The sequence below is a fragment of the Gadus morhua genome, chromosome 2 (assembly GCF_902167405.1).
Source record: "Gadus morhua chromosome 2, gadMor3.0, whole genome shotgun sequence".
Taxonomy (NCBI): domain Eukaryota; kingdom Metazoa; phylum Chordata; class Actinopteri; order Gadiformes; family Gadidae; genus Gadus; species Gadus morhua.
Window position 1 is genome coordinate 22455012 of NC_044049.1, and position 15077 is coordinate 22470088.

The window sequence follows — 15077 nt, forward strand, 5'->3', positions numbered from 1 at the left end:
CCTCCTCCCCCTCCTCCTCCTCCTCCTCCTGCTCCCCCTCCTCCTCCTCCTGCTGCTCCTCCTCCTCCTCCTGCTCCCCCTCCTCCTCCTCCTCCTCCTCCTCCTCCTCCTGCTCCTCCTCCTCCTCCTGCTCCCCCTCCTCCTCCTCCTCCTCCTGCTCCTCCTCCTCCTCCTCCTCCTCCTCCTCCTCCTCCTGCTCCCCCTCCTCCTCCTCCTCCTCCTCCTCCTGCTCCCCCTCCTCCTCCTCCTCCTCCTGCTCCTCTTCCTCCTGCTACCCCTCCTCCTCCTCCTCCTCCTGCTCCTCCTCCTCCTGCTACCCCTCCTCCTCCTCCTCCTCCTCCTGCTCCCCCTCCTCCTCCTCCTCCTCCTGCTCCTCCTCCTCCTGCTACCCCTCCTCCTCCTCCTCCTCCTCCTGCTCCTCTTCCTCCTCCTCCTGCTCCTCCTCCTCCTCCTCTTCCTACTGCTCCTCCTCCTCTTGCTCTACCTCCTCCTCCTCCTCCTCCTCCTCCTCCTCCTCCTCCTCCTCCTCCCCCTGCTCCAGACCTATGGACCTCCCCGGAGCACCTCCGTGTGGAAGGAGTCTCTCAGAAAGGAGACATCTACAGCTACTCCATCATCGCCCACGAGATTGTGCTGCGGAGGCCCACCTTCTACACGGCCTGCTGCTCTGAGCGCGCAGGTAGGCCAGGAGGGGCGAGGGCTCCAGTCCTCAGGGTGGTCCACGGTAGAACCCACAGGTAGAACATCTCGGATGAGGAGGTGTGGGGGTTCATCCTTTTCCTCATAAAAATGTCCACAAGCGATGGAATAGTGATGCAACAGTGCAGTCCCAGTGGCCACTGAATGTAATTGCAAGGCATGTTTAGTTTAAATGAAAATATCTAGCATTTTCTCCTAGACCTGACCTTTAAAACCTGACCCATAATCCAAACCACAACCCCCTATCCCTAACTCCTAACCCCAACACCCTATCCCCTAACCTTAACCACTATCGTCCTTTCCCTAACTCCTAACCCCTAACCCTAAGTACTACTGCCCTATCCTAACTCCTAACTCCAGGGTTCAGGGTTATCCATGGTAGAACGTTTCGGACATTGACCTTTGAAACCTTTGAGTGTGCGCCCTTGAAACGGGGTAGGGAATTGAGAAATTGATATGTTATATTCTGTAATTATTGATAATGCTATGAGGCTAACGCTAAACAGTTGAGTAACCATCTATACCCCTGGATTGTAACATTCCGATGCGTAAAATGAACAGTCAATGACCTAACGAGGTAAATACGAAATGCCAGCTACATTATCAGAGCATGCGTGCGTACTGCGTACTGGTAGATAAGGTGAGCGACTCAGAGAATGAGGGACTTTCTTCTATCTTGTTGTGTAACTGTCCATTTCATAGTTATATTATATGCCTAGGGTGTGATCCGCTCACGGCAAGGTGTATCTGCCTGCCTGCTTGTCATTTGCCACCAAATTAAACCAGGCTTGGCTGACCTGACCTTTAAACCTTACCCCCTTACTCTAAAATCTCAAACCCTTTTATGAGCCCTGAACCTTAAAAACGAACCCATACTCCTAACAAGTAAACCCCTATCCCTTAACTCCTAACTCCCTATCCCTAACCCTTTACCCATAATCCTAACCATTAACCCCCATCCCTTCATTCCTAACCATTAACTTTCCTAACCATTGACCAAACCCATAACTCCTAACCCCTGACCCCTGCTGGGTTCCAGAGAAGCTGCACCGGGTTCAGTACCCTTCAGGCCAGACTCTCTTCAGACCGGACCTCAACTTCCAGACGGCCACAGAGACGGAGTTGGAGGTGAGTATAGCTCCTCTGTGATTCTATGGTTTCAGCCCTTCTCAGATGGTCTTCATCACCGGACGTTGAAATCCAATACTCCAAAACGTATGTGTGTGTCTGTGTGTGTGTGTGTGTGTGTGTGTGTGTGTGTGTGTGTGTGTGAATACAGTTGTTCACACTGATTAAAAACTGCTGGGATGAGGACCCAGAGCGCAGGCCAGACTTCAAGAAGATCGAGGGAACTCTGGGTAAGATCTTCAGGTACGTACGGAACACCAACATTACCTGCAAATGCACCACATTTATTACCACCTTTAAGGGTCGGGTAAAGCAATTCTAAACACGATTCCTGCCTATGTAAGGCCATCTGAATGCCTTTGGTGTTTCAAGAGGTAACAAATGTACACTAGTCTTACATCGCCCTGTCCCTGCTAACTCTGGATGGATTAAGATCAGGGTTTCTTATACCAGTGGTTCTCAAATGGGGGAACAAGTACCTCAAGGGGTACTGTGGTAGAAATTAACCTTACATTTTATGTTAAACTATGATTATTATTAGGCCTACATATCATATAGATACTTGAATAGTGGAAAAGAGCTGATCACCTTTAGCCTAGATGTTATGTGCCATGTGGTACCAGTGAGTAGGTCCAGTCCATTCCCACCTGATGTGCCATGTGACACCAGTGAGTGGGTCCAGTCTATTCCCATCTGATGTATACTCTGAAGACAATGCTAACAGTCACACGTGTGCATCATCTCTGTTTGTATAAGGATAATATATGTTCTAAGGTCACATTGCGATCCAGAAGACATGAGAATATGCTGACATCCACACAGTATGACCCAGAAAAACATTCTATGCACATCAATATTCGATGAAAGTCCAACTTTGTATTGTGTAAGAATTGGGGATATAAGGAGCTGTCCGGGATTCATTCAGTAGTGTGTATTCGCGGATACCATTCGGCTTTGTTGTCTCTCGTTTGCGGGTGGCAATAAACTCTCCATCTATACTTGACCTGGACTCTCCGATTCCTCTTTGCTTATAGCTAGTTGAAGTGAATTAGATAAGTTGTTATTATTAATGCCACCACAGTACTTTGGAGCACAGCAGGGGCTACTCAGAAATGTGTTCCTCACCCTGAGCAACTTTAAATTCCGAAAGCTGGACAATCGAAAATCGCGAAAATAGAATAATGGTTGAAATGTGACCCTTTTAGATTAACTAGAGTGTTTGCGCGCAATTGTTCAATGGAAAGTGTAGTATGCTATGAATGCAACTCAATTATTAAATATATTTTACTGTTATTCAGGGCTGATAAGGGCATTGACATTTTAAGATGCAAGGCAACTACTATTGGTTAGTTTAAAATAATAATCATCATTGAGATTAAACATCTCTTCCAGTGTCCTGGCCAAGACAGGCAGTAGTAGCCTACAGTCAGACATAGCATACACACAAAACATAAGAAAATAAAACAACTAAAACAGTCCGCAGGGGGGAAGGGGGATATCAATATCGCAAGACATTACGGGAGGCTCAAGGAGGAGAGTAAAGTGTAATCTTGTGGTTGACTCTATAGACATAATACAACATAGCCTACTGTGTTATTGACATGTTTTCATTGTGCTATAGGGATTTAAGATCGCGCCACTTGTGTGTTGATATGCCGGACGGCGCATTGTTTGAATTTAACGTTTTTTATGTGACAAAATGAACGACATGCCGTTGCTTGTCGAGGTGAGAAATTGTCTATTCCCTTATTTTATTGCAATCTGTACAGTCTATAGACAGAACGTCTTACCTGGGAGAGTTGGTCGACGGCGGAGCCGTTATGTTTAAAAACATAACGTCTTACCTGGGCGAGTGTCGCTGCGGTGTGTGCGCGTGCGTGTGTGTTCTTACAACCCAGTCGCCAAGAAAAAACCTTGACGGTGTACGTTTCCATGAACACTGGATACGTAGCATTTCAACGTAAAATAGCGTGTGATACCTACAATATCAACTCGTGCCGCTGTGGAAGCGGGATTCGGGGTTTGGGTTTCACGGGTTTCGCGGCAAATTGTGGACACGATTGTTGTGGGGGGGGGTTGTTGGGGGGGGGGGAGGTAGACTGTTGTTGACCGGGGAGGGGGGGGGGGGGGAGACACGTTTGTTGAGGGGGGGGGAACACGTTTGTTGAGGGGGGGGGGGGGACACGTTTGTTGAGGGGGGGGACACGCTCGACAACGAGAGTTGTTTTTTATTGAACGTTCGACAACGAGAGTTGGTTTTTATTGAACGAGACTTCAACACGGAACAGCTGCCCGAAACGATGGTCACGTCACTCTCGGTGACGGTGTCGACAACAATGAACACACGAACAATGAACATGTTAATAGAACAACACACAACCACATAACATCCCGAACCCATCAACCCCACTTAATCCTAACAACAAAACAAGTTAACAAAAGCCCCTTTTGTCAACTGACAACCCCAATTCCCAGAATCCCCCGTGGCTCCGGAACACGGCGTCCACACCCGTGGTCGCCACAATATATATATTTTTTCATTTTACATTCCCCTCTGCCTTGGAGCAAAGCGTGACCCTGAAAACGTTTTCTTCTCCATTCTAAATGAATGGGGGAATAGCACCAACAGGGGGCCATACGTTCTCCTAGCATTTGGTGAAATTGTTACGTAGCCTATATTAATCTTTATTATCTGAATGGGAAATGCAATATTTTAGGACAGATACACCATTAAACGCGTTTCTAATGACGTTTCTAGCGAGAAATGTACATTTTCCTTACATAATCTTCAGTCAGTGAATGTGTATGATCTTTATAAATCTTTATTATCTGAATGGGAAATGCAATATTTTAGGACCGATTCACCGTTAAACGTGTTTCTAATAACATTTCTAGCGAGAAATATACTTTTTACTTGCATAATATTCAGTCAGTGATTGTGTCTGATCTTTAGTTTTATAGTTATTAGGAAGATTTTATCGGCTCGCTCGCATGTTTCAACGACGTCAGGTCGTTAGGGACGCTGCTTTCACTAAACTAGCAGCTCACGTGTTTCATGCGTTTGTGTTATTAAACCGTTACTTTATGTAACTTTTAATGATATCATCTTGTTAGAAACACGTATATCTGAGAGCCAACCCAGTCGCCAAAAGCATACGTTGACAGCGAACACACACACACACACACACACACACACACACACACACACACACACACACACACGCACACGGTGCATTTAGCTGCTAAAACAGCAACAAAAAAATATTCCCTCAAATATTATTACTTTCAAAACATTGGCCAAAATGGCCAATAATATAATTTTTATTTGGGATGCTTCTAGGACATTTTGGGTGGATTTTGAACGGTATGTGGGCAGCACGTTTTTTGCAGGCAGGACCTGGCAACCCTGCGCTGTTGCCTGAGGTGCTGAAATGGATCCAGATCTGGATCCATCACTAATCTCCTGAGTGTGTTGGGTGGTATTCTATTTTTTTCAACGGGGCTGCATCCAGTCACTTGACCGTCATGGTTGCTATGGTGGTTGCTATCGACCGCCCCCTCTAATCCTTACATGGCTCTAAAAACCACGCGGCAAAGGAGCTGCCGTCAATTGTGTTGTTTTTGTCGTAAACTGGGGTCCGACGGTTTAAAAATAGACAGATATTCCGAGGTATCCTTAAAAGGCAGCTTGGATGTTTTTATTTTCTGCAGTTTAGACTTCTTCTATAACCTATTTTTTAAAGCAAAACACCAAGTTCATTGACTAACGAGGCAGGGTTATTTGAAACAATTTATTCAATAAATATTTGTGAGAGGTCATTCCTGTTCCTGAGTTTGCTTCCTATTTATGTCTAGTGTACACCCCAACTGTCCAAAAGCATCCCCCCCCCCTCCCCATATGGATTTGGAGAGTTGTTGCCATGTCCCAGTGGTGGAAGTATCATATAATATGAAAGAGGGCATTCAATTATACTACAATGGTCAATTAGGAGGCCGAAGCCCTAAAGGAAGTGATGCAATAGGTGACTGAGTCGAGAACATTTAAGTAAACTGTACCTTGGGGACTCTTATATATCAAAGGGGGTTTCGAAGGACGCATACGCTTCAACCTGTGGCTCCAGCCCTACAGGAAATGACTCAGCAAGTGCTCCATCTCGTTGCACCTCACCCAGCGGCTCGCTTGCAAGATTTTGGCCTGAAGTTCTTCCCAGACCTACACCGTAGCCATGCAACCTGCATATCTGAGAATCAGGCCTCTCTTTAATAATGACAAAAAGTTATGAGAGAAATACACATGAACTTTTTGTTATCTCATAAGCGGCGTGGTGCCGGCTCCTTTTGACCTTTTGACCCCAGACTTCAAAGACGTGGCCACAGGCCAGCTGTGTCTGCACACATTAAGCCACAAATGTACACCTCCATCCCGCAAAAAATGGGGCCTAGAAACTAACCTCTGTCTTATGTACATTGACTGTACTGTTGGAGGTCACGCCCCTTTTCCGGCCTTTTCGAGATAGCTAGGGATGCTAAAATGTTTACACACATTTCCCGGGGCCCCGAGAACGACATATCCAATATTTGTAGTTCTAGCCCATAGAGAAAAAAAGTTTTCCCAAATGGACTGTCATTTGGACAAAGCCCCTCAGAAGTGTTGCCTGCAAGACCTAATGGTTCAGAATGTGGTGGAAAAACAGTTTTTGAGATACGAAGGTCCTACCGCCCTGAAATTTGAATACCATATTCTAGGGCCTAACTGGGACCCCCGCACCGAAACTTGGCCCGGTCGGACCCCGAGGGCAGGAAGGGGGGGCCCTTCCTGCCCGAAACTTGGCCCAGTCGGACCCCGAGTGCAGGAAAGGGGGGCCTGGACTTTCATAATCTTCGCTCAGTGAATGTAAAGGATGTTTGGTCGGATGTTATGACGAAGAATCATAATGTGAATGGGAATATTCTATAAATGTCTTGATATCATCTTTCGTCTCAACACTTCTGCTGCAGCCGCTTAAAGTCTCACTCTGAGAACCTTAAAATATGAATCAATCCATTAGAAGTATGAAAATATCCTTTGAAAGGACATGAAAGTGTCCTTTGACATCTACGTTTCGAGGCGATTGCAACAGTGCATCCACACATGATCATATTTGAATATGTTTCGGGGTAGTAATTAGCTGTCGATTTTGGAGGCCTTTATCAATAATGACCAGCTATAGATTTGCTTCCCGATGGAGATTTTTGACAAATTACATGTTATTTAGCATCTACACGTTAAGCTGAGTCCAATGAGATCAAGCTCGCCCTCTTGCTACACCGAGATCATGTGCTAGACCTAGGTGTACCATGTAAAATACATGTTACCATTTGCTAGAGTGTCATGCTTGGTGTCATTGGACTCAGCTGACACCAAGTCGTAAACTATCTATCTTCTTAAACTTTTCTGAACTCTGTCCCCAATCAGAGGTGGGTCACGGCATGACCACGCACGGTTCTGTCATCTGAATTATTGCCGTCGGGTTCCGACATAGAACAGTTAAGAACCCCTTAGTTTTTAGGGTTGGCGGTTGAGACAGTAGCAGGTCGTGACCCCCGACCCCAGTCCGGAGGCGAGTCCCGCTCACGTTCTCTCGTTCCCTCGGCTCCTTGGCAGCAACCTCCACGACCAGGTTAGCGAGACGTACATGGACAACCTGATCCGCCGGCTGCAGATGTACTCCAGGAACCTGGAGCACCTGGTGGAGGAGCGCACCTCGCTCTACAAGGCCGAGCGGGACCGCGCCGACCGCCTCAACTTCATGCTGCTGCCGGGGTACACTGACTGCACACACACACACAGACACACACAGACACACACAGACACACACACACTGGGCTGGACGTGTAGACCACTCCGCTGGCTTTGCTGGGGAATTGTATCGTCTATTATCTTATTCATTAGATGAGTTAACCCTATTTACTTTATACGTACAGGCGGTGTTTTCCATAACTATTTGCAGCCACTCTACCTCCATCACCAACGCAACCACCACCCATGTTATTATCCCCTCCTCCACCCTCACCAACAATATCATTGGCCCGACATCCACCTCCACGCCTACCACGTCACTGCTGCCCCTATCGCAATCACCTCCTCGAACACCACCACTACCGCCACCTCCTCCATCACCACCACTACCACCACCTCCTCCATCACCACCACTGTCACCTCCTCCATCACCACCACTACTACCTCCGCCCAATCATAACCTCCGCCTCTACCTCCTCCCCCAGGCCGGTGGTGCGCTCGCTGAAGGAGAAGGGGTGTGTGGAGCCGGAGCTGTTCGAGGAGGTGACAGTGTACTTCAGCGACATCGTGGGCTTCACCACCCTCTGCCACTACAGCACGCCCATGGAGGTGGTTGACATGCTCAACGACATCTACAAAAACTTCGACAGCATCCTGGACCACCACGACGTGTACAAGGTACTGATGCTGACGCTAGCTACACTAGATTAGAGCTAACGTACGGACAGACCATTTTAATGAGGTTCAAAAGATTATTAAAGGTCCCATGGCATGAAAATCTCACTTCAGGCGGTTTTCACACATTCATTTGAGTTCCCCTAACATGCCTATCATCTCCGAGTGGCTAAAACTTGCGTTCGGTGTCAAACAAGCATAGGTAGGCTATCCTGCTTGCCTTTGAAAAAATGGAAGCTCAAGCGCACTTATTTGGAATGTGGCCCCATATGTTGTTATAAGGGGCCAAGCTACCCCTTTCTCTGTCTTGCCCGCCCAGAGAATTTGGCCCGCCAATGAGACAATGAGGTACGACCGTGCGAGTGCCACGTGTGTGTGTGTGTGTGTGTGTGTGTGTGTGTGTGTGTGTGTGTGTGTGTGTGTGTGTGTGTGTGTGTGTGTGTGTGTGTGTGTGTGTGTGTGTGTGTGCGATAAGACACACTTTAACGCAAGTGTGGCGCAAAACACGTCTCTGACGTCTGTGGTATTTAGGGTAGTGGGGGTTATCTCAGCCATGGTTGAGAAGGAATCGGGGGAAAGGAACTTCGGCTTTGACTCCCTGAAGTACATGAACTGCGACATGGAGGAGAAATTGATTGTTGCCCAGGGTTTTTCTCCCGCCGGAGCCCCACTGCCCGCTGACGCGAAGCACCACCGCTGCGAAGCGCCGACGCCACGAGGCGCCACCGCCGCGAAGCGCCAGCGCCGCGAGGCGCCACCGCCGCGGGGCCGAGGCACGCCGCTGCCCGCTGCCCGCCGGCCCGCTGTCTGGGGCGCACACAGCTTTTGGCCACGATAATATATATTATATGATATAGATATCTATGTATAGTATGATATAATTTAGATATAGAGCTCCAGGACTCCCGCCGGGGCACCCGGAGTGTTCTAGAATATTTATAGAACAGGACCAAAAGCTGTGTGCGCCTCGCCGTGCGATTAATCCACTGTAGAGAGCGCATGGTACCGTGTCAGCAAACTGCTCAGGGCCACACCCCCACCCTCCTCCCTGACCCGCCTCCCTCCTCCTCATTTGCATTAAAGCTACAGACACCAAACCAGCTCGTTTTGGGAAAGCTCAATGTGCGACTGTCTCGTAGTGTCTGTAACTCTGCACCATGGCTGAATTTCGGGAACGTCTTCAAATACTGTGTTATGGCCCCACTTATATCTATATTAAAGGAACCATAAAGCAGGGTTGCCAACAGTCACGCCCCTGGCGTGACTCTCACGCTTTCACCATCAATCTCACGCTGTCACGCACACGCAAGAAATGTCACGCCAAAATAAAAAATCCTCCCGTTCATTTTCTGCGGGAGCAGACTAACAGCTGTATCATCTGCCTACCTACAACGTGATCACGGCAGTATTCTCTGATCGTTGATTCGCTGAAAACCACGCACATGATACTAAGTTGCGTTTGAAAAGGTCAGAGAGAGTTCAGAGCCGGAGTCTAAGCCCACTGATGCGCGTTTGGGGATGGGTCGGTCGCGACCGATTCGTTCACAACGAATGAATCCCGAACGTGAACGACAAGAACTTGTTCCCCAAAACAAGAAGAACTGGTTCTTTGATTCATTTTTTTTTAACATAAAACAAAAAAATGGTTACGTAAATAAAATATACAAACGAACAGAGCTTCGTCTCCCCGCCACCTTATATCGATTGAGTCTACAACGTTCTCAAAGATTCAGCCAATGAGAGGTAGCAATGGTGTTGCCATGGCACCTGGGTAAACAAATGACAAGGTGGTACCGTCGAATTTGCGCGCTTTCTCTGTCTGACGTATCTTGGGTCATACCATTCGACGTGGGGCCACTAATATATCCCCCTACATTTCCGAAAATAGACTTGACCTCGATCTGTTTATTGGATAAACGCATTTCCCAATCCCATGAGCCTTTTCTCCATTCTACGTCAATTCAAGAACAAAGAAAGAAATTAAACTGCAGTTCGTATTTTTTATTTATGACCATGAAAGTTCTGTAATGCCTGAATTATGAAGAATTAAATGTAAAGTAAAATAAAAATTATAAAAATAAAACCATGAATGACATATAGAGAGTAAGCAAGTGGTATAAATATTGGTGGGACCTTTGCCTATTCAAAATAGTATATCTTGTCGATTTTCACAGGGGGTAGAGCCTAGCCCAGGGTATATCTTGGAATACTTGAGAATCGGGCGAGTGGCACTTTTAAATTCCCCAAATGATTCAAGGTGGCCCAGATTGTACATTTTGAAAAAGCGTTTCCATTCTTTAACTTTTTTTCATAGATGAGGCTTTATACTAAACGAGGACTATTTTGTTAGTACATTTTTTTAGGGTTAAGGGTCGTCCAAAAAATTTGCCGCTCACACTAATATTTTAGAGTCTCACTCCAGCCCCAGTCCCAAAGTTGGCAACCCTGCATAAAGTAGCATGCCATGGGATCTTTGAGGTTCTAAAGGTTTTTCCTGTAGTGGTTGGAAAGGGTTTTGCTTGGGATATTTATGTGTCTGAAGCCTGAAAATGTAGGAATGAATGGATAGAAAAATGTCAACTGGAAAAGCAGAAGGAGGTGAAAAAGATTCCGCTGCTCTTGTGAGTTTGCTGCCAATTAAAGTTTAAGAGACCATACAACAACTAGCTTTGTGTTTAGCTTTCTGATAGAATAGGCTAGCATGCCTGCTATAGAGGTACCAATTGTAGGCAATATCGCAATTTTGTCTAATATGTTTTCAACATTTGAAGGAAGCGTTTGATGGTTTCTCAGAGTATGTATCTACGATAAAGACGTTGAGATAAAGGTAGATTAAGGTAGCAAACCGGGAGTGTGCTATTTTGTTAGCATTGTTAGCTCAGATGTTTTACCAACGGAAACCCGAATGAAAGGTTATCCAGGATCCCCAGAGAGCCCACAGAGTCGAGGGGTCCCAGGTCATGATGTCCCCCCCCCCGACCCCCAGGTGGAGACCATCGGTGACGCCTACATGGTGGCATCCGGCCTGCCGCGCTGCAACGGGAACCGCCACGCCGTGGACATCGCCCACATGGCGCTGGACATCCTGGCCTTCGTCGGGACCTTCCAGCTGCAGCACCTCCCGGGCATCCCCCTGTGGATCCGCATCGGGGTGCACTCCGGTAGGCCCCGCCCCCCCCATGACCCCTGATGACCTCCTCACGACCCTACCATGACCCACTGATGACCCACTGATGACCTCCTCATGACCTCTTCATGACCCCCTGACGACCCCCTAATGACCACATGATTACCTCCTCTTGACCCCCTGATGACCTCATGACCTCCTGATGACCCCATCATGACCCACTGATGACGTCCTCATGACCCCCAGATCCCCCCCTTATGACCCCCTGAGCTCCTGCTAATAATCAAATAATCAATCGTAATCAATAATCAATAATACATTTTTATTTATTTATAAAAATATATTATGAAGTGCTTATCTGGGTATTCAGAGACACTTGCAAATGACAAATAAAACATAGGAATGTTTATTAACCCTCTCACAACCTTCTCAAAACCCTCTCACAACCTCTCTGAACCCTCTCACAACCTCTCATAACTCTCTCACAACCTTCTCATAACCCTCTCTCACAACCTTCTCATAACCCTCTCACAACCTTCTCATAACCCTCTCACAACCTTCTCATAACCCTCTCACAACCTTCTCATAACCCTCTCACAACCTCTCAAAACCTCTCATAACCCTCTCACAACCTTCTCATAACCCTCTCACAACCTTCTCATAACCCTCTCACAACCTCTCAAAACCTCTCATAACCCTCTCACAACCTTCTCATAACCCTCTCACAACCTTCTCATAACCCTCTCACAACCTTTCATAACCCTCTCATAACCTCTCGTAACCATCTCACAACCTCTCACAACCCTCTCACAGCCTTATGGTTACCCTCTCATAACCCTCTCACAACCTCAAATAACTCCTCTCACAACCTCTCATAACCCTCTCACAGCCATTATATAACTGTGCAACTGGAGGACTGCTCCAACAAAATGTGGTTGTCTTGTGCAATGACGATAAAGGTTATTCAATTATATAACATTCTTACCCTCTCATTACCCTCACAACCTTATTGTCACCCTTTCATCGCCCTCTCACAGCCTTGTCATTACCCTCTCATTATCTTCTCTTATCACCGTCTTATCACCGTGATGACCAGTTGTAAAACGGTTTATTATTTGTTTTGCGAGGGGGGCAGAAGTTATCCTTATTTATTTATTTATTTGTCCCTCTATGTTGTTTACATGTTTATCTGTCTATTTATGTCGGCCCGTCTGCCTTTCTGTCTGTCTACATGTCTGTCTGTCGCCCTGTCTGCCTGACTGTCTGCCTAACTGTCTGCCTGTCTGTCTGCCTGGCTGTCTGTCTACCTTTCTGTATGCTTGTCTGTCTTTCTACCTATCTGTCCGTCTGCCTGCCTGCCTGTCTGTCTGTCTGTCTGTCTGTCTGTCTGCCTGTCTGCCTGTCTACCTGTCCACCTGTCTGCAGGCCCCTGTGCAGCTGGAGTGGTGGGGAACAAGATGCCACGCTACTGCCTCTTCGGGGACACAGTGAACACGGCCTCACGCATGGAGTCCACAGGCCTGCGTACGCCACACACACACACACATCTACACACACACACAACTATAAACACAAACACACACACACACATGAACACACACACATACATGCACGCACACACGCACGCAAACACACATATACACACACGCACGCATATGAGGGGCTGCCTGGGACAGAATTCAAACATGCATCTTACACATACTATTATAATCTGCTATATACACCACTTTACTCATACACACACACTAATATACTCTGTTTACATGTAAGTATGAGACTGTATAGTCCTGTATGTGAGAGAGTATAGTAATGTATGTGAGAGCGTATAGTAGTGTGTGAGAGAGCATACATTGGGTATGTGAGAGAGTATAGTAGGGTATTTGAGGAGAGTATAGTTGTTTATGCAAGAGAATATTGTAGTGTGTGTGAGAGAAAATAGTATTATCCTGGCTGGACTTCCTTCTCTGCGATTAAACCTTTGCAGTGCATCCAGAATGCGGCAGCGCGCCTCGTGTTCAACCTACCGAAGTTCTCCCATGCGACCCCCCTCTTCCGGGACCTCCACTGGCTCCCTGTAGTAGTTCGCATCATATTTTAGACGATGGTACTGGCATACAAGGCAGTCGATGGAACTGCCCCTGCCTACCTCCAAGCATTGCTAAAGCCACACACCCCAGCTCGATCCCTCCGCTCAACTACCTCAGCTGGACGTCTGGTACCATCATCGCTAAGAGCTAGCAAAGGCCGTTCAGCAAAGTCACAACTTTTCTCGGTTTTGGGACCTCAGTGGTTGAACGAGCTCCCTGCCGCTCTCAAGACAGAGTCTTGAGAGCAAGAGTCGCTCACTATCTTGCGAAAAGGACTCAAGACTCACCTGTTCAGAGTCCACCTCAACTCTGCATAGCCACCCTCCCCCTTTTGGCCACCATTGTACACGGTATTGTATTGTGTTGTATTGTAATGTATAATAGTACTTAAAGGAGCATTTCACCGGTGGAGGCATGAATATGTATTGCAATTGGGTCCTATATGTAGTCGAATAATAAAATAAAATTCTACTTTGGTGCAGTCTTGACCGAGAAAAGGCAGAAAGTGACTTTTTGGCGCTTGTGGATCGAAGACAACAACTCCCACCATGCACAGCTTCGCTGGCGGCCACTCCCGCTGATCATCTCCGCCTATCGGACACCTCCTTGTTCCATCTACTAATGGAACAAATCAGCGTGGAGCTTGAACCGACGTCACTAGAGTAGTGACGCTTGCACAGAAGCATACGGCCGACATCTTTCTTTATTCTGGGTGGAAATAGTAACATAGTTACGCAATTAAATGCGTTTATGTAAACATTTTTAGCGAGAAATGTGCATTTTAATTTCATAATGTTCGCTCGTTGAATGTGAAGGATGTTTGGTTTGATAGTTATGACGAAGAGGGAACGCTCCATTCACTTGCATGGACAGCGTCTCTGGTTGCTAAGCAACCTCAACGTCTTGGCGGACTATCTGCTGATCAACACTACGAATGCTGGAAACACACCAGACACACCATGTGAAGTTATTTAACCCGATTATTGTTATTTATATCCGACATTATTTAATCTAACCTGAACTAAACTCTATCATGCACCCAAACACGGCGGCATTTGGGTTTCCTACCACGGACTCCTAAATCCAGCGCAGCCACAGGCGCGTTGGCGCGTTGAACCATTTTTGTGACACACAATGATCAAGCTTCAAGTTAAGCACGTTACACGCGTTTGGTGTGGCCGTAGCCCGTGTCCACCAAAAGCGTCTTTTTATGCGGTTTCACCCAAAAAATCGGCTTTGTGTGGACGGGGCCAAGAAGGCGAACACACGTCACCAAGACGGGGAGACAGCGCCAGGCGACTTACGCCACTATCTGCCAATGGATCGTGGATGCCTGGGCTGATATAACAGTCTCAACTGTGGTCTAAGCTTTCACGAAAGCAGGAATAATCACTGAACTGCCAGGCAACAGCAGCGACACTGACTCGGATAATGACGAGAGGGATCCGGGCATGTTGGATGCCGTACTCGCCCAACTGTTCAATTCGGACACACAAGAATTCAAGGGATTCGTAGACGGGGAATGAACTGAAAAAGTGAGCTTATTGTTAAGAGATATTGATATTGATGAGATATTGTTAAT

At 47.0% G+C, this 15077-nt stretch overlaps 1 protein-coding gene across 1 annotated transcript in view; it reads left to right on the forward strand.

The window, feature by feature from the left end:
- gucy2ca (guanylate cyclase 2Ca) overlaps positions 1–15077 on the forward strand; it is a 36599-nt gene that overhangs the window by 17124 nt on the left and 4398 nt on the right. The window contains exons 18-24 of the mRNA XM_030349675.1: positions 542–679; positions 1739–1827; positions 1979–2070; positions 7472–7630; positions 8092–8284; positions 11268–11442; positions 12834–12932. Coding sequence (XP_030205535.1) covers positions 542–679; positions 1739–1827; positions 1979–2070; positions 7472–7630; positions 8092–8284; positions 11268–11442; positions 12834–12932 — 945 coding nt within the window. The remainder of the gene's footprint in view (positions 1–541; positions 680–1738; positions 1828–1978; positions 2071–7471; positions 7631–8091; positions 8285–11267; positions 11443–12833; positions 12933–15077) is intronic.